Source organism: Sinohyriopsis cumingii, chromosome 2 (genome assembly GCF_028554795.1).
Source record: "Sinohyriopsis cumingii isolate HCF-2022 chromosome 2, ASM2855479v2, whole genome shotgun sequence".
NCBI lineage: Eukaryota > Metazoa > Mollusca > Bivalvia > Unionida > Unionidae > Sinohyriopsis > Sinohyriopsis cumingii.
In genome coordinates, this window is record NC_142962.1 from 40,403,075 (window position 1) to 40,424,221 (window position 21,147).

General features: G+C 35.4%; 1 protein-coding gene across 1 annotated transcript in view; it reads left to right on the plus strand.

The window, feature by feature from the left end:
• The window catches only part of LOC149804700 (uncharacterized), a 190,878-nt gene that overhangs the window by 47,012 nt on the left and 122,719 nt on the right, over positions 1-21,147 (plus strand). Inside the window, exons 2-7 of the mRNA XM_089943218.1 lie at positions 2,860-2,948; positions 9,635-9,819; positions 14,121-14,407; positions 17,555-17,645; positions 18,702-18,814; positions 20,518-20,623. Of these exons, the coding sequence (XP_089799344.1) occupies positions 2,860-2,948; positions 9,635-9,819; positions 14,121-14,407; positions 17,555-17,645; positions 18,702-18,814; positions 20,518-20,623 (871 nt within the window). The remainder of the gene's footprint in view (positions 1-2,859; positions 2,949-9,634; positions 9,820-14,120; positions 14,408-17,554; positions 17,646-18,701; positions 18,815-20,517; positions 20,624-21,147) is intronic.

The window sequence follows — 21,147 nt, forward strand, 5'->3', positions numbered from 1 at the left end:
TATTTAGTCATACTTGCCATGAGGACAAACTTATTTATCAGTATTTAATCATACTTGCCATGAGGACAAAGTTATTTATCAGTATTTAGTCATACTTGCCATGAGGACAAAGTTATTTATCAGTATTTAGTCATACTTGCCATGAGGACAAAGTTATTTATCAGTATTTAATCATACTTGCCATGAGGACAAAGTTATTTATCAGTATTTAGTCATACTTGCCATGAGGACAAAGTTATTTATCAGTATTTAGTCATACTTGCCAGGAGGACGAAGTTATTTATCAGTATTTAGTCATACTTGCCAGGAGGACGAAGTTATTTATTAGCGAGTACCCGCTAAAAGCCAACAGTACAATTTATTTGTCTATTGAGTTAGACTTGTGAGATGGAAATGGATATAATGTCCTATGCAGGTAGGGAACTTTTCTGGTACTTAACTTTTCTTTGCATCCATTTTTATTTTATCTGTTCCATTCTCTGTCTTCTTTCTTATATTTTTGGCAAATATAGGAAATTTATATGTAACGGTGTTCTAACATTTTTAATGTATAAGATGACAATTAAGTTATATCCTCTGAAAAAAATAAATGCCAGTGTCACAGAGAAGTAAAGGCTCTGATATTTTCTTTAATTTTATTCCTCTTTGTTTTACTTTTGGTATATTCCATGAGCACATGTGAACTGGCATTCTGTACGTTTGATATTATTTACACAGGAATCTTCTGGTTACTGTTACACTGAGTTCGTTTTTGCAGTGCTAATAAGTCTTTATCGGCATATCGTGCTCCACTCCATGTCTTTCTTTTATAGACGTTTTAAGAGCAGCTATGAACTCTTTGCATCGAATGTTTTTATTGTTTTTGTTTGATATAGTGTGATTTTGGCCTATTTTATATGCAAATATGTATTTGATAATACGGGAGATTTAGGTTATTTTAAATATAAATACATGCATGCCTTCTATTTTGTGTAATTTAAATTTTCCAGGATTTCGGTTTTAAAATAGGCAATAAATAAAAAGGCTTCTCCTTTGCTTGCAAAGCAACAAATTTTATAACATTGTTTTAATCACAAATGCTCAGTGTGCCTCACAGAAATTACTAGTAACCTTTATTTTTTCAGCAAATAAATTGCTTTACGATTTCAGTGGAGAAGTTGGATTTAAAGAAATGGTTGTGGCGGTAGTAGATTATTCTTAAAATAAAATTTAGAGAAGGAAATATCTACGGAAGTTTTGGAGTTACCTGTATTCACCCATCATTTATTTTTCTTCCTTCTACCCATCCGAAGTGGACAATCCTTTGATCTTACCATCAGTGTTACCGTTTGCTTGTCAGTAAAGTTTTGAACAGTACAACATATTACATCGAAATGTTTTGTTAGTTACGATGAGATGTAAGAAAACATTGAAACATCTAAAGAATTATGATATAAAACCAAAATAATTAACATCCTTGGAAAGTCTCTCATGCTTTTTATATGACGAAATGCGATCAAGAATTTTAAACTCGTAAGTTTAATGTATATGTCTTGTACACAGTTAGTCCAATGGCTTGATGCTAATAAGGAATGAACGAGAGTACCGAGAGAGGAATAACTGTCACTAAAGTCGCCCCCCGAAATGACAAACTCTAGATTATTTGTTTATTTTTATTCTTGTAATGGTCAATTTGGGTCTCATTTTTGGGGCTCTGTCTTATTGAAGAAAGTAGATGTTATACCGTGTTTAGATCTACCTATACAGTTTTCATAACCATGCTATTATAAGGTACAGTTTTCGCGTACAGATGTTTGTGCTGAAATTATCACATTATCAAATTCATACAAATGAAGCGTCTCGGAAGTAGGAGAATTTTTTTTTAAAACCCCAACAAAAACAGGGCTTCATTTTAAAATCAAAGATAGAGTGAAATACGATCGATCTGAATTCACAGTGATCAATTGTTTTTGTTCCTGATTCTGACACGGACTAAACGGTTTTAAGACGATGTGTTCGAGTAAGGATTATTTTGACAATTTAAAAAAAAAATTGTTGTTGTTGTAGTTAACAAATCTTTTTCACGACTCATAGGCAGACTAACCAATTTTCACAAAGTGTTCGCTCCCCCGGGGTACGTGGATGTAGAATAGACGCGGCACACCTCCTGGATTTAGTAAGAGAAGACTAACAGAGACAAGAGCCGAGATGGCTCATTGGAAGCGTGCCAGATTCGTGACCGAAAACGTTCGAATCCTACTATCGGATCAGCCTGGGTTGGCTTTAGTGGTGTGTCCTTGAGCAAGGCACTGTACTGCACATGTCTAAGCACTAAATAAACTATTTGTGTTGATGTACCTTTCAGAGACCAAATTAAGCAACACACCAGAGCGTGATAGCAGTTCAACGTGGTTTACGTATAGCTTAATTTCGAAAGAACGCCGCGTTTTAAATGTGTGGTCTGGACTTGATGTGATTTCATGTTATCACCTGAGAAAGAAACAGGATTGAAATTATCGAAACTCTGTGCTCCACGTTTTAGTAAATTCTCGTCCACCCCTAGCTTTTTCTAACCTAGGTAATATGTTTATTTTCTAAAATTTAGTGAGAAGTATACATTAGACATATATTTAAAGAATGAAAATGTAAGTTCTCCAACGCTATTTTTATCCAGCATAGGACCTTTCTCATTATCTGTAAAGGAAGTTCAGAATTGTGATTGTATTTGTTTCAACGAATATTTCTATTCTGTTGATGGAATATTATCAAGGAAAATTGTACCCAATCCTTCTGAGAGAGAGAGAGAGAGAGAGAGAGAGAGAGAGAGAGAGAGAGAGTTTGGCAAATTCTTCAGTAAAGCACCTTTTTCTTTTCTTTCAGCGTTGGAGATTACGGGGGAGAATTTGGAAGACCTTCTGGCATACGATGACCTGTTTTTGGACTACTTCAACGCATTCCTAACTCTGCCTGTAAGTTACATTGTGGGCTCTAGTTCCTTCAAAATCCGTTTAAGTTACCATGGTAATTTATTTTATATAATTTCTCACCCCCCATTCGGAGAACTCCTCTATACCGGTATTTGGGGACGTGCCGCCCAATTTAATGTTTTTTTTTATTAATTAAAAAAATTAAAAGATTTTTTAAAATAACCTTTTGGTACATCAATTCGTACATTTTTCATGAAATTATTGGTTCATAGTTGGGTTCCTGTCGCTTATTCTCATTAGAGGTGCAGAGGTTTCACATTTTGTCCATAAAAACAACGAAAAATTAATGAAATAAAAAGGAAACGCCGGTATCGATATTAAAAAACAAAGAAAATCGGAGAAATCATGCAGTATATGTATATTAATGAGAAATAATTAAAATTAAAAATAAGAATCGAAATAAAAGTATAAACAAAATACACACATAATCCTAGCATAGATATGGACCTACTGACGAGTAGCATGCTGTGTCCCACTCTGCCCATTAAATGTTCCTTTGCTGCGCATTAACTTCAGTTCTTTATCGTCTACAGTAACCAAACTTGTGTATAACTTGCACTCGGGGTAAGTAAGAACCCTATCAATTTTGGAGCTTAAAAGATCAGAGGTCAAGTCAGTGTTACTGAAAGAATAAAAATGGTTTCCTGCATAATAACACGAGTTTTGTATTGATTATCTTGACCAAACATCCGTGATAACTTGCTCTTGAGGTAAGGAAGAATCATAGATTCAATGCTCAAAAGGTCAAAGGCCAAGGTCACCGACTGAAAGGAGTAAAATTGTTTCTGCGCAATAAAAAATAACAGGAGGTTTACATTTCGTGTCTTGCCCAAACTTTATGAATAGCTTGTTATTTGGGTAAGGAAGAATTTTATCTATATTGGGTACAAAGGTTAAGATCACTGTTTTTGAAAGAAGCAAAATGGTTTCTTTACAATAATATTAGATGTTCTTCGTAAACCTGGACCAAACTTTGTGGATAGGGTGAGGAAGAGACCTAATGATTTAGAGGTTTAAATCAAGGTCACTGTGATTGAAAAGAGGAAAATGGTTTATAATGTCAACCATGTACCTTTACCAAACTTTATGGATGACTTGCATGTTGAATAACAAAGAAGCGTATTGATTTTGATACGGCCATACGAGCAATACTGGTACGGCATAACTGACCGTACTGGCTTACATGCACTACTGGATGCGATTGTAAAATTGCTCGAACATTCCCGTCATATCGTGAAATAACCTCGGAAGTAGTTGTAGGAATGCACACCAATTTGATATTTTTAATGATTTGTCTCTGGTGGAGTGTACCACATTTATCAGAACATCAAAGGCTGAGATTTTCCGATTGTAACTTTGTTACGTACCGCCATCATATTATTCCATGTTAACGAAAGTTGTTCAGAACATATTTCTAAATGGCGTCGAATTACATCCGAGGTTTCTTACTCTAGTTGACGGAAAGGCCGAGGACTTTCCGATTGCACTGGCTGCAGTAGTTACGTGATTATCAACACGTGACATGTCGTAGTCTAGTCCGATAAATCAGCCCCTCTCCCATCATTCTCTGTTGATATTTATGGACAATATGTAGGTCTGATGTCACCCGCGGATTAAAATAGCAATTTTGCTGTATGCAAAACATTATGGAACACACCTGCGTGCAGTTTAGACACTTATCAGTATTTGGTAACAACTTTATCTAGCTCGAAATTCAAGTGGACACAGGAAAGATGGTTGTATTATTCCACGTGGATTTATAAGTCGCCAAACATATGAGTTGATCAGGAAATAGGATGTACATATCGCCAAATGAACCCTTCAGCCGACGGTAGCTCAAGAAATATTAGTAAGTGTATAAAATATTCACCGATGTGAGCAGACAAGAGTGGCAGCAGAGTTTTTGCAGGTTTTAAAGTCTAGGCGATATCATCCCCTAAACCGTAAGTCATTATTATTGTAGGTGTATGGCTGATTTATCGGTCATGTCGTAGTCTTGTTTGATAGCGGATGTATTAGTCTCAAGAGCGGATTGCTAAGTAAAATTAATAAAAGTGTATAGTTGTATTAATTGTATAAGCTTAAGAATTTAAATATTTTCTCTTCAATAACTCCTTCACATAATCGCCAACAATAATCATAATAACAATCCTCTATACATCAGTGTCTCACATTCTGATTGTCTGCATCCAGTTCTTGCATCGACCGGATAACAGTGCTCAGTTTAGCATACTTAATTAATATTTAAAATTATAATTATTCAGTATAAAATTAAAGGGTCAGTATGTAAAGGTTTAATGATGGTAATTTGTATAAATATGCATAAATAATAATTTGATAATTTGTTTAAATATGCATAAATAATAATTTGATAATTTGTATAAATATGCATAAATAATAATATGATAATTTGTATAAATATGCATATGTGTCAGTCTTTGTGTGTAATAAATGCATTGGTTAAAAATGATATATATTTAAGTCTGCATATATGTCCGTCTCGTTGGTGTATGTATATATGACATAAGTAATGTATATAAGTAAGTATATATGATCAAATCGATCCATTTATGATACAAGACCAGAAAAGTATGGACTCAATAATACACGTACGCACGCATGCACACACACACACACAACTAAAATTAGGTAAATCTTCGACATTTTCTAAATTTGACGACAGCATCGACCAAAGTACTACAGGTGGGGAGTGATCACATTGAATAGCGAAGATGCATCAGAAGATGACATGAACATATTCTTACACAATATTTACCTGGTATAAATGAACTATTTGATAAATAAATTGAATAATCAACTTTCAAATCGAAGACAATCAAGGAAACAAACTTTAAAAAATTCAGGTACAAATAACGTTTTTTATGAAAACAAATGTTAATCAATTGATTCAGTCTGTTTACAATTTAAATATTTTTTAAAGTTCATTCATTACTCTGATTTAAACATTTTCTTTAAGATGTAGTTTACACACTCTTCGGGAGCCCCGAGTGGCCGAGTGGTCTAAAGTGCTCGCCTTTCCGATCACTGCCATCTCACCTCTATCCGCGTGGGTTCGAGTTTCGGGCTTGGGCAATACGAGAAAGCTTGCCAGCGTATTTCATGGATCGTTGGTTTTTACCAGGTTTCCAGGGTACTGGCCGACATGTATAGCCTGTCGTGTGCTGATTTTGTGTTGTTGTTGTATGGTTTAACGCCATTTTTCAGCACACGATAGGCTATACATGGCGGCCAGTATTATTGCTGGAGGAAGAACCCGGGAGAACCCCAGAAAGAACCACCGACCCACGAGAAGCTACTGGCAAGCTTTCTCACATACCTACATTGGTCGAATCCGAGACTCGAACCCACGCAGACAGAGGTGAGATGGCAGTGGTCCGTAACGGTGAGAGTTTTAGACCACTCGGCCACTTGCGGCCCCGTCATGTGCTGAAAAAATGGCGTTAAAATGACAGGAACAACAACATGAACCTAATTTAGCGCTTACTTAATGAAATATGTTGGTAATTTTCACAAATTTTTTTTTTCATTATTCCGGATTTCATTTCACTAAACTTAGCAAAATTATTGACAAACGGTTCGATTTATTAAATCTATTCAGTATCACCAAAATTGATTTAATTGTCTTAAAGAAGGTATAGTGTCCCGTATTACTACTAGTGACATTAAATAAACGATGCTTTCTATGGAGTCGGAATTGTTACTTCTAAACGAAATCTCATTTTGTTTGTTCAAAGTTTATATATATATATATATATATATATATATATATATATATATATATATATATATATATATATCCCAAAATCTTGTTTGATGTATCTTGCATAATAATAATGTAAACATAACTACCACAAATATCAGAACGTCAGGCAACACTTTCATCTTGGCAATATGTAGCAGTATTAAAAATGAATTACGGACCATTTAGTTTTCGTAAAGGGTTTGGAGTGGAGGGCTGGGATTTTTTAAAAAATTATAGCAAAAATCGTTCCCGGTATAGCTTAAACGTAATAGTGTAACGTATTCTTCCTTTAGAAGAAAAGATATATAATTATATAAAATGACCCCAAAAGACATTATCCTGAGGTAAACCCCCAACAACAACAAATTCGCGATTTGAAATAAAATCTCAGTGCCCCCTCCTCCCCTTTAAAAGGATGAGGGTGAAATGGAATGAAACAGGCAGGAAATTCCCATCCACTCGGCTAAAATGCGACACAAGTAATACATGGACTTGCGACATTTTGATAATATCGGTCTTTTTTTGACATTTTTGTTTTGCTAACATATGAAACTTAATATACTAAATACGTCCTGCAGTGACACTAATTACTTAGCATTTTAATTAATAATTTGTTACTACGGGCACGGAGAATGTACATGAAATGCACACACCTTTTTATTGGTCAGAATATTTTTGAATATTTACGACTAGGATTTGGAGACAAGTAAAGCTTTCATTCGGAACCAGAAACTCGGATATGATTCTCATGTTGAGGTCAATCATATGGATCATATATTCGCAACTTCGAGGTAAATTCTGCGGATCATACTTCGAATGTATGGATAATGTTTCTGCAAATTACTAAGCAGAAATACATACGAAACCTTTTTATCTTGCAGAAATAGCGAAGCTTGTTCTGAATAATGTCGATAGCTTTCAAAACACACTCGTCTATTTCCTGCCCGAGTGGAATAATTTAGAGCCATAATGATATTTCCCTAGGTGTTATGTTTTTGGTTGATAAACACTGAATTAGATGTCCAAGAACATTTTCTTAAAATAACGATAGTTGTTGAAAATATCACTCAACCAAGTTTCAACAATCAATGAAGCATCTGAAATAAGGCCAATCTATTTATTCTAGTATCCATATTACACCCATCAACCATAAACTAAAATAAAGGGAATTAAAAGTTCTTTTTCGAATGTGAAAGATATACAGTGTCTTTTTTAAATAGCAAATATAACCAGCGAGGAAAACTGAGAAATGCTTTTTTAAAATTCTAACCCCATACAAAATACGAAACTGTAGAGAGCCACCTTTGTCATGTAGTCATTGTGACGTGACTGACTGTCATAGGATGTGATAACAACCATGGGCTTGAGGGCAGTGCAGAATGGCTGTTATTTGCATCTGAAGTTGTTTCCAGTCTAATTATAATCAGATCTTCAGTGTCCTATGTGGACAGTGGAAATCTTACTTTAATCAGATCTTCCGTGTCCTACGTGGACAGTGGAAATCTTACTTTAATCAGGACTTCTGTGTCCTATGTGGACAGTGGAAATCTTATCTTAATCAGACTGAGGTTGTTTCTAGCACGTGATGGAAAACGTAGAGGATGTTCAGACTGCTGTGATGAAGAACACAACGGCTGTTAAAAACAAGGATTGATAAAGAAGTTGCAAATGTATAAATCTGTTTTCTTTTTCGTAAATTCTTGGTCAATCCTACAATTAGTCCACCAATTTTCAGAATCGCCGATAGGAACATTCTTTTTTTCTTCAATGTAACTAGAACCACAGTTATTTTTCATTTCGCATTAAGTTATATAGGTCATTTAGCACATGTTTGTTTGTTTTTTATGTTGGGTGGGGGGAGGATAGTTTGTATCGTTAATTCCTAGGGGCTTAAGCTATGTAACAAAAAAGGTAAAAATCCAACAATCATATAATTTTAAAAAACAAATTTATTTCCCTAAAATATAAAATCAAACAAAGTGAAAGAATTAAAAATAACTTACAGTGTGGTATGTTAACGTATAATATTTCCTAGATGTACTATTTCACTGTAATCTGGAAACGATCCAACTGTATTCTAGATGAAGGTTGTAATGTGATTAACCACTGAAGAAACACTGTTCTATTATCCAAAGGTTTCAATTCAAGTTAAATATAATGAACGTGAATGTCACAAAAGTCCTTGAATGTTTTACGGTAATCCAAATAAATTAAGCAACTATGCAAGACCTTGAAAAATTCACAATAATCCAGAAAAAGATGCTGCATGTATATAATAAGTGGTTTCTGCTCTGCAATTTCAGCGAACAAATTATAAATAACTCAAATTTCCTTTCCGAGACTCTTACAAGGCTGAAACATAAATGAAGAATGAAACGCTTCATATTTACTTCCTTTATATAACCACCATATTCACATAAAATCAGCAAACATGAATCGCATGATAAGATTCTAGGTATTTCAATTATTCTGTATTGTGGAATATCTTTAACTGTCAGCATCTGACTTCATTATTATTATTATTATTATTAAGCCAATTAGCAACTAAGACATGCCTGACATATCTAGAATACCGGTGATTTCTGTGGATCACTTGATGTTAACATGACCTCCATTCATCTATATCATGGCTACGTTGACCGAGTAAGTTGTTGACGTGAACTTGACAACTCTTTTCTGTTACTTAATTTAAGACCATTGAGTCATAACACTCACTAGAGCTGTCACTGGAAGATAATACTTCATACAATTTATCCAGAATTTGACTGGTGCAGATTTGGATAATGTACTAGTAGTCTGCTTTTGCAGGCAGACATTTTAGACTAATTTCCAGTGTTGTGATATAATGTGATAAATGACAGTGATAATTGGTAGTAAATTAAATTTACCTTGATGATTTTCCCAGGTGTTCCCACAGCGACTTTTGTACAACAGACTTACAGGCTCCTTTGATGAGGTGGATGACACTGACACAGCTTCTGAAGGCTCCCATTCAGTGGGTAAACTAGGTGGCCGCTATGGATGCACAGATGAGGAACGAGAGCAAATGCTTATATGGGCCAAGAATAATAGACTACCATTATTCCTTAGGTACAAAATGATTTGTAAATCCCATACGGCACTGTTTTCAGTTAGGGTTGCAAATCCCATGCTGCACTGTTTTCAGTTAGGGTTGCAAATCCCATGCTGCACTGTTTTCAGTTAAGGTTGTACATTCCATACTGCACTGTTTTAAGATAAGGGTTGTATATCCCATAATTGTCAGAGTCAGGGTTGTAAATCCCTAAGAACACTGTTTCCACAGGCAAGGTTTTAAATCCCACACTACATTGTTTTCAGTCAGGCTTATAAATCCCATGCAGTGTTTTAAGATAAGGGTTGTACATATTGCATTGTTTCCAATCACTATTGTAAATCCCATACTGCACTGTTTTAAGTTAGGGTTGTAAATCCCATACTGCACTGTTGTCAGAGTCAGGGTTGTAAATCCTTTAGAACACTGTTTCCACAAGCAAGGTTTTAAATCCCACACTACATTGTTTTCAGTCAGGGTTGTAAATTCGATACTACATTGTTTTCAATCAGGGCTGTAAATCCCATATTGCACTATTTTCAGTCTGGGTTGTAAATCGCACACTATGTTGTTTCAGTCTGGGTTATAAATCCCACACTATATTGTTTTCAGTTAGGGTTGTAAATCCCACACTACATTGTTTTCAGTTTGGGTTGTAAATCCCACACTATATTGTTTTCAGTCAGGGTTGTAAATCCCACACTACATTGTTTTCAGTCAGGGTTGTAAATCCCACACTATATTGTTTTCAGTTTGTGTTGTAAATCCCACACTATATTGTTTTCAGTTTGGGTTGTAAATCCCACACTATATTGTTTTCAGTTTGGGTTGTAAATCCCACACTATATTGTTTTCAGTTTGGGTTGTAAATCCCACACTATATTGTTTTCAGTTTGGATTGTAAATCCCACACTATATTGTTTTCAGTTTGGATTGTAAATCCCACACTATATTGTTTTCAGTTTGGGTTGTAAATCCCACACTACTTTGCTTTCAGTCATGGTTGCATCTTTATTTATCTTTTCATGATTTTGAAACTGAAAATCCAGGCCCAATTTCACTAAATTTCTCAAGACATGTCCTTACATTAAAAATACTCATTATCATGCTTATGCTCTCTTTTGAGTGCCTCAGATGCAGGAGGTCGTGGGTTCGATCCCCAGCCGAGTCATACCAAAGACTTACCAAAATGGTACTAACAGCTGCTTCGCTTGTTGCTCAGCATTAAGAGGTTAGTGTTAGGACTGGTTGGCCTGGTGTCAGGATAATGTGACTGGGTGGGACATCATGCTACATGTCTGCGGCATGATGCCCCAGTGCTAGACATCACTATAAACTGCCACAATGCAGACATAGCAATGTGGCTGAAAAATTGTTAAAGCTATGTTAAAAATCTGAATCACGCACATGCTGTCTTTTGAGAATAGATATAACATTGGATGAGAAATACAACTTTACAAATAGGAATTCTTGAAAAATGAGTTAAGGTTCATCCAGGCACCCAGGGTCATTGAACGAAAAACTAGTTCTTTAACTGACAACCAAGGATACCTATAGGGTTGGGGCTAGGAAATCCTCAGTTTTTCCTCAGAAATAAAACAAGACTAATTTCAAAAGAATGCCAGATATTGTAATAACTATTTTAGTCATTGAGGGCTATTTAATGTTTTATGATAGACTCATACTTTGTAAACCATGCAGTAAGAAAGATGTTGATAAATCTTAAGTTGTGAGATGTTTTTGAAACCGGGACCAGAATCTAAAATATCCCAGAACTATGGAGAGAAAATAAAAAATAAAACCTGACCTTAAACATTGATATTTTTATGAGTAAGTTACATAGTCTGCTTCATGGTTTTGAATATCTTAATTCAAGGCAAGTAGAATAATGGTGGGTTTTTTTCTAGCCTTGTACTTTATGTTAAATAATGAGTGAACCCAGTGGGTTATTATAGGATACAATGACTTGCTAGATATCACTTTTTCTGAAACAAAGCTTTAAGTATCATTCACAAGAATAATAATTATTACTGACTCACAGAAAGGAAATAGGGAAGTCATAAAACAAACTGGTAAATATATTATAGTATCTTCTTTAGAAAACTATTACAGTCTCTTCTCTAGACCACTGTTACACTGTTTTCTATGGACCTCTGTTATGGTATCATCTCTGGACCACTGTTACGGTGTCTTCTATGGACCTCTGTTATGGTATCATCTCTGGACCACTGTTACAGTGTCTTCTATGGACCTCTGTTATGGTATCATTTCTGGACCACTGTTACAGAGTCTTCTATGGACATCTGTTATGGTATCATCTCTGGACCACTGTTACAGTGTCTTCTATGGACCTCTGTTATGGTATCATCTCTGGACCACTGTTACAGTGTCTTCTATGGACCTCTGTTATGGTATCATCTCTGGACCACTGTTACAGTGTCTTCTATGGACTTCTGTTATGGTATCATCTCTGGACCACTGTTACAGTGTCTTCTATGGACCTCTGTTATGGTCTCTTCTCTGGACCACTGTTACAGTGTCTTCTATGGACCACTGTTACAGTGTCTTCTATGGACCACTGTTACAGTGTCTTCTATGGACCACTGTTACAGTGTCTTCTCTGGACCACTGTTACAGTGTCTTCTATGGACCACTGTTACAGTGTCTTCTCTGGACCACTGTTGCAGTGTCTTCTATGGACCACTGTTACAGTGTCTTCTATGGACCACTGAACTGAAGCTGGGCTATTAGCTTCTGTTTCTTGCAGTCTGCCAGACAACCATATAATTCTTCACTTTATTGATACTGCAGATCAATGAATCAAAAAATGTTTCTACAGAGATTTTTTAAATGATTTGCATTACTTATATAACACTTGAATGAAATTTTATTTCTTACTATATCAATAAGCATATTTGCGTGATCTGAAATTAATAGAATTTTATAACTTACAAATATTTTTTTCAGTGGGAACAAAGTTTATGATTTTCAGTTTCCCACACAGGTGATATTTTCATTTCTTATTACCAGATATATTTCATCGTTTACATGTATCACAAAATAAGCCATCATAATTTATTGAGTGGCAAATACAGTTTCTTGTGCTACATAATGAAACGAACCAAGTATTTACACAAGAAAAGACAATTTTCTTTTTTTTAATGAACCCGAATTGAATTAAATTTCCAAGACTAAACTGATTCTTGCCCCAAATTTGCATCAGCTTTCATTGTATTCACAGGCTGATGATCATACTCAAATATCAGTGGTTTAAGAAAACAGTAGGTTTGGGATAATGGCAGGTCACTGGTTAAAACCCCAGCCAAGTCATTCTAAAGACTTATAAAAATGGTACTTAAGCTGCCTTGCTAGGTGCTCAGCATTAAGAGGTTAGTGTTAGGACTGGTCAGCCTGGTGTCAGGATAATGTGACTGGGTGGGACATCATACTACATGTCTGTGACACGATGCCCCAGTGTAGGACATCACTATAAACTGCCACACTGAAGACATCATAGCAATATAACTGATTTTAAAAAAAAGCTACATTAAAAATCCAAATCACTCACACACACACACATAAACTGTTCTGCCACTGTCAAGAATGCAAGTTCTATTGAATGATGCAGTACATCAGGTTTTTACCATTGTTGACAGGGACTGCTCTGGTGGCCTAGTGGTTAGAGCATCTGCCTTGGATGCAGGAGGTCACAGGGTTGATCCCCAGCCGAATCATACCAAAGAATTATAAAAACTGTACTAACAGCTACCTCGCTTGGCGCTCAGCATTAAGAGGTTAGTGTTAGAACTGGTTGGCCAGGTGTCAGGATAATGCAACTGAATGGGACATTATGCTACATGTCTGTGGCACGATGCCCCAGTGTAGGACATCACTATAAACTGCCACTGCAGACATCATAGTATTATGACTGCAAATTTTTTAAAGCTACATTAATAATCCAGATCACTCACACACATACACACACACACACTGTTGAGAGGGCACATAATTTCATTGAGAAATGAATGATGGAATGACATATATCTTCATCAAAAAATACTTTCCATGCCTGAAAGGTAATGCTGTTGTCATACCTTCCTCTAGCTTGCAAAATGCTTGTTTTTCTTCCTTCAGATATTACTTCTGTAGACATATACAATCAAGCATCAAATGGCATGACGTAAAATCTTGTATTTTCATATGTGAAACTTTAAAGGTATTTTTTCACATGTGAAAATAGGAATTGAAAACAAATACAAATATTTCACCAATAACTCTGCATATTTATTACTTAAGTATACATGTATTTACCTTACAGTACCCAGCTCTTTCGAGAATTTAAGCTTTGCAAGCTTTTACTCCGGCCTTTAGATGACCGCTACTCTGCAAGTCGACATTCCAGTCAACAGATTCGAGGCTACAGTCGTCAGTCGGAGAGTTATGTTTCCAGTCTAAGTAACAGTGCTGATAATAGTGCCAATGATGGGTTAGAAGATGAGGATTTGGCATTTGCAGAGAATCAGTTTAACCCTCATGTATTGTACCGTTACCAGCGTCCAGGAAGTAGGGCACTTAGTATGCCACCACCATTTCGTGGGGGATTTGGTGAGTATCTATCATGTGGGGTTTGGTGAGTATCTATCATTGGGGTTGGGGTTTGTCAAGTATATTTCATTTGGGATTTGGTGAGTATATTTCATGGGGAATTTGGTGAGTATATTTCTTGGGAATGTTGTAAGTAATATTTCATGGGGAATTTGGTAAGTATATTCTGTTGGGATTTGGTGAGTATATTTCTTGGGTGATTTGGTGAGTATATTTCTTTGGGTTTTTTAAAGTTAATTTCATGGGGATTTAGTGAGTATATTCTATGGGGATTTGATGAGTATATTAGGGAGTTTGTGTGTATATTTCATGGGGGATTTGGTGAGTATATTTTATGGGAAATTTGGTGAATATGTTTCAAAGGGGGATTTGGTGAATATATAATCAAGTGGGATTTGGTGAGTATATTTCATGAGGGATTTGGTGAGTATATTTCATAGGGGATTTGGTGAGTATATTCTATAGGGATTTGGTGTGTATATTTCATTGGGGGATTTGGTGAGTATATTTCATGGGGAGATTTGGTAGGTATATTCTATAGAGATTTGGTGAGCATGTTTTATTGAGGATTTGGTAAGTATATATCAAGGGGGATTTGGTGAGTAAATTTCATAGGGGATTTGGTGAATATATTTCATTTGGATTTGGTGAGTATGTTTCATACGGGATTTGGTGAGTATATTTCATGGGGAATTTGGTAGGTATGTTTGCTGTATATTCAGTATGATAATTTCAAGGGCAATAATTAAATTTGTAATTCAGATTTTCTACTGGTGGCATATAAGTTACAGAGAGTATTATTGTTTCTGCTGAATGAAAGGAATAAAAGTTACATTTTTTAGACACTGACCACTCTAATCACTCATCCCAAGATGAGCTAACTGCAAGCTAAAATCTTGAATGGAGAAAGCTTGCCTTGACCTTTCTTTTGAGTAGAATTTCAGTATATTTATTTCCATGCTTAAGCAGGGGATATTATGATACACCCTTACTTGTCCATCTGTCCTTTATCACATCTTCTCCTCCTAAATCACTGGCTGGAAATAGACAAATCTTTGTTGTTACCAGTATGTTTTCCTTGGGGGTAACCATCTGCTTGAGGCAATTTCCACACTTCTTGCAAAGGAAATGGGAGTTAAGTGCCTTCCCCAAGGAACATTGAGGCAGTCATACCAGGCTGCCCTGAGCAGGTGTCAAACCCACACCCACTGGATTATAAGTCTGACACTCTACCAATTACATCCCCCTCCATCTGCAAGAGGGGAGTAATTATTTGCTCTTAATGACATTTCACATATTTTTCAATCAAACTTTATATATGCAGTCAATGGAGCAAGGTGCATCTGTGAAAGATGCATTTGCCTTATAACCCCCACGTTACTGTGGGTGAGTATGAGGTGGAAAAAACTGGATTGGAATATGCAGTTAAATGTATTTGGATTTGCAATGGTGGGTCAGTGCAGTTGGTCTAGTGTATCATTTGAATGATCATAACAATGGTTACCTCTCCTTACATATTTGTAAAATTTGAAAGAAAAAACAGATTTCTATTCTGACAACTAAATATTCCCCCCGTGTTGATGTGACTTTACTGCCCATTATGTCTTTTTTCTCAGATCCATCTGATAGATGCTCTAATCCAGTGAGTTGAAAGTTTGCTAATTAAAACATATTTAGAACTAGCAAGAAGAAATATCAAGGACTGCCCAATCCTGGTCTGCACCCTGCTATACAGACCTTTTCCTTAATGGAAGACTCTGTCCCTGATGACAATTTGTATGTTGATTAACCCAAACCATGATGAGGTTATCAAGTCTTGTTGTGATATGATTATTAGGCACTAGCTTGGGATACAGTCCTGTAGTATGATTATTAGGCACTAGCTTGGGATACAGTCCTGTAGTATGATTATTAGGCACTAGCTTGGGATACAGTCCTGTAGTATGATTATTAGGCACTAGCTTGGGATACAGTCCTGTAGTATGATTATTAGGCACTAGCTTGGGATACAGTCCTGTAGTATAATTATAAGGCACTAGCTTGGGATACAGTCCTGTAGTATAATTATTAGGCACTAGCTTGGGATACAGTCCTGTAGTATAATTATAAGGCACTAGCTTGGGATACAGTCCTGTAGTATGATTGTTAGGCACTAGCTTGGGATACAGTCCTGTAGTATGATTATTAGGCACTAGCTTGGGATACAGTCCTGTAGTATGATTATAAGGCACTAGCTTGGGATACAGTCCTGTAGTATGATTATTAGGCACTAGCTTGGGATACAGTCCTTTAGTATGATTATTAGGCACTAGCTTGGGATACAGTCCTGTAGTATAATTATTAGGCACTAGCTTGGGATACAGTCCTGTAGTATGATTATTAGGCACTAGCTTGGGATACAGTCCTGTAGTATGATTATTAGGCACTAGCGTGGGATACAGTCCTGTAGTATGATTATTAGGCACTAGCTTGGGATACAGTCCTGTAGTATGATTATTAGGCACTAGCTTGGGATACAGTCCTGTAGTATGATTATTAGGCACTAGCTTGGGATACAGTCCTGTAGTATGATTATTAGGTACTAGCTTGGGATACAGTCCTGTAGTATGATTATTAGGCACTAGCTTGGGATACAGTCCTGTAGTATGATTATTAGGTACTAGCTTGGGATACAGTCCTGTAGTATGATTATTAGGCACTAGCTTGGGATACAGTCCTGTAGTATAATTATTAAGCAATATTTTGGGACACTTTTCTGTTTGTGAAAAAGTTCCATTTACTTATAAATTGTGTTTTCTTCCTCTGTGCACCTGTCAGCCATGCTAATTTGGTTGGTAGAGCATTGGATTTGTAACCCAAGGGCCTTGGTCAGCTGCCTTAGTGTGCCATGTGTACTTCACTCTCTATTTCTCTGCATGATATAGCCAGTAATGTATTGAATGTGCCATTAAAGCAAAAAGATTTTTTTTGTACACGTATTGTATCATTAAAAATATGTTGACAATGAGGTGATTGGAGAAAATTGTAAGAAACAAATATACTGATCTTGTTGTTTTATTTCCCTCAGATTCTATGATGCTAAATGTTGTGATTTGCAATTTGTTAAATGTAGATTTTTGTTCCAAAATCTTATTTTCTTTATTTCAGATTCTTATTTTAGTAAGCAGCAAGGCAGCACAACTACAGGCACACAACTAACTTCATCATCTAAGAGCGCTTCCCAGAAATCTAAACAAAAGTATGTATTTCTGTTTTATGTACTGAATATAGAAAAATAATTGGTCTACCCCATCTAGCATAGAATGGCAGAATATAGTAAAAATCACAGTATTTCATTAATGATCCATGTAGCATAGAGTGTCTGAATATGATAGCAATCACAGTATTTCATTTGTGATCTAGCATAGAATGACTGAATATAGTAACAATCACAGTATTTCATTAATGATCCATGTAGCATAGAGTGTCTGAATATGATAGCAATCACAGTATTTCATTTGTGATCTAGCACAGAATGACTGAATATAGTAACAATCTCAGTGTTTCCTTTGTGATCCATCTAGCACAGAATGACTGAATATAGTAGCATCTCAGTGTTTCCTTTGTGATCCATCTAGCATAGAATGACTGAATATAGTAGCAGTCATGGTATTTCATTAATGATCCATGTAGCATAGAATGACTGAATATAGTAGCAATGATATTTGATTAATAATCCACATGACATAGAATGTTAGAATATCATAGCAATCAGATTGTTTCATTTCCAATCCATGTAACATAGAATGACTGAATATAGTAGCAATCACAGTATTTCATTAATGATCCATCTAGCATAGAATGACTGAATAAAGTAACAATGATATTTGATTAATAAGCCACATGGCATAGAATGACTGAATATCATAGCAATCACATTGTTTCATTTCTGATCCATCTATCATAGAATGACTGAATATCATAGCAATCACATTGTTTCATTTCTGATCCATGTAACATTGAATGTTTGAATATCACAGCAATCACATTGTTTCATTTCTGATCCATGTAACATAGAATGACTGAATATCATAGCAATCACACTATTTCCCATGGTATGTTAATGACTGATAAATCTGAAATAATTTTATCATAATATCTTGAGACAGAGTTATTGTAGCTAATTTAATTCCAAATAATTTAAGACTTTATTTTAAAATTTCAGTCTCATATTCTACTTTAGAAGGATATCAAGTGAAACAAGGGTTTAAGTATTAATTTGAAATAATAGAATGTATATTTTGATTTATTTTAGGTTTGACATCCCTCCCATGAAGATTAATCCAAAAGGTGGAATTTATTCTGATGGCAGGCGTGATGTAAGCTTCTCAAATGATCCTGCAAAAGTCCAGTTTGATCCTCAGATAGGTATGTCATCAGCTTAAACTATGTTGTGTCTTCATGGGTAAAATAAATTTAGAAATCAGATAAAAATCCAATGGGCAACTAAAAATCAAATGGCAATCCATGAGCTACTGAAAATGAGATAGCAATCCATGGGCTACCAAAAATCAGATGGCAATCCACAGGCTACCAAAAAATCAGATGGCAATCCATGGGCTACTAAAAATGAGATACCAATCCATGGGCTACCAAAAATCAGATGGCAATCCACAGGCTACCAAAAAATCAGATGGCAATCCACAGGCTACCAAAAATATCAGATGACAATCCAGTGGGCTGTCAAAAAAGACCTTATAGACTAGTCCAGTTTAAATTATTTCCACTTAATAGGAAACTAATGAGACTTTTCATTTTCCAATGCCATCAATCATAAATAATTATTCCCCTCTTTGAAAAATGTGTTGTTATGATTTGAGATATTGTAAACAAGTCTAAACATAATGCAATATACCAAGTTAATGTAGGATCTATTCTGGCTCAGTGATTTTTTTGCTGGATTGCAACAGGGTTTGAATCTACCACAAGAGCATCCTAGGTTGGATACTGTAGTGTGTCCTGGGGGAAAGATACTTTACTTCCATTGCCTTGGCACTATATAACTTACTTGTGCTGCTGTGCCATAAAAAACCCAACCATACCCACTTGAAAATACAGGACTAATGAAATGGCAATCAATCTTTTAATGGTGATTGCACACACACAGACACACACACACACACACAAATTATAAATAACCATAAGAGACTACAGACGTCTTCATTATTACAGAATTTTATTTGAGACAAGAATAATACATAATTTGTTAGTCAGCATTTGATTTGTACTATTTTGTTAAATTTTGTTTAATCAGAGTTGATGATTAATGGCCATCTTTATTTAATAAGTGAAAAGGTTCCATGTTAAGAACATATGTAACAAATTAGCAAGACTTTTTGTAACACAGATTTGTGAGAATTTTATGTTAAGACCTTTTGTAACACAGATTTGTGAGAATTTTATGTTAAGACCTTTTGTAACACAGATTTGTGAGAATTTTATGTTAAGACCTGTTGTAACACAGATTTGTGAGAATTTTATGTTAAGACCTGTTGTAACACAGATTTGTGAGAATTGTATGTTAAGACCTTTTGTAATACAGATCTGTGAGAATTTTATGTTAAGACCTGTTGTAACACAGATTTGTGAGAATTTTATGTTAAGACCTATTGTAACACAGATTTGTGAGAATTTTATGTTAAGACCTTTTGTAATACAGATTTGTGAGAATTTTATGTTAAGACCTTTTGTAATACAGATTTGTGAGAATTTTATGTTAAGACCTTTTGTAATACAGATTTGTGAGAATTTTATGTTAAGACCTTTTGTAATACAGATTTGTGAGAATTTTATGTTAAGACCTTTTGTAATACAGATTTGTGAGAATTTTATGTTAAGACCTTTTGTAATACAGATTTGTGAGAATTTTACGTTAAGACCTTTTGTAATACAGATTTGTGAGAATTTTATGTTAAGACCTTTTGTAATACAGATTTGTGAGAATTTTGTGTTAAGACCTTTTGTAATACAGATTTGTGAGAATTTTATGTTAAGACCTTTTGTAATACAGATTTGTGAGAATTTTGTGTTAAGACCTGTTGTAACACAGATTTGTGACTTTTCATCTTCAGATCCAGCTGGCAGCAAATCCCATGTCAGCAGGCATTCATCTAAGTATGTCAAGAACAAGAAACAACCTACCTCAGATGCAGAGGAACAGTTTCGGAGACAAGCAAGGTTATTAGTCTTTCTTCTGACTTATTTTCTCAAGTATAAAGGGTATCCAACTGTAAGCAGCATAATGGTTAGTGCTAGAGTTTCGCAGGTAGTTGCCAAATTTAGACCTGAAAAAATAGCTGTACATTAGATTTTATCTAGTGTACCAGAAAAGTATGGTGACCCCTGTAGTGGCTGGCTGAGTGGTCTAAAGTACTCACCTTTGTTGATCACTGCCATCTCACCTCTGTCTGCGTGGGTTTGAGTCTCTGGCTTGGCCAATGTGGGTATGTGAGAAAGCTGCCAGTAGGTTCCTGTAGATCAGTGGTTCTTACCAGAGTTTTTCCTGGGTTCTTCCTCCACCAGTTACACTGGCCACCATGTATAGCCTATCTTGCACTGAGAAATGGCATTAAACACAAAATAACAACAACAACAACCAGAAAAGGATAGAACCATGGATATGGTACCTTTTAACTTTACCGTTATTAATAGTGGTGAAATGATTCATCAATATTTGGATTTATTGATAATTCTACCATATC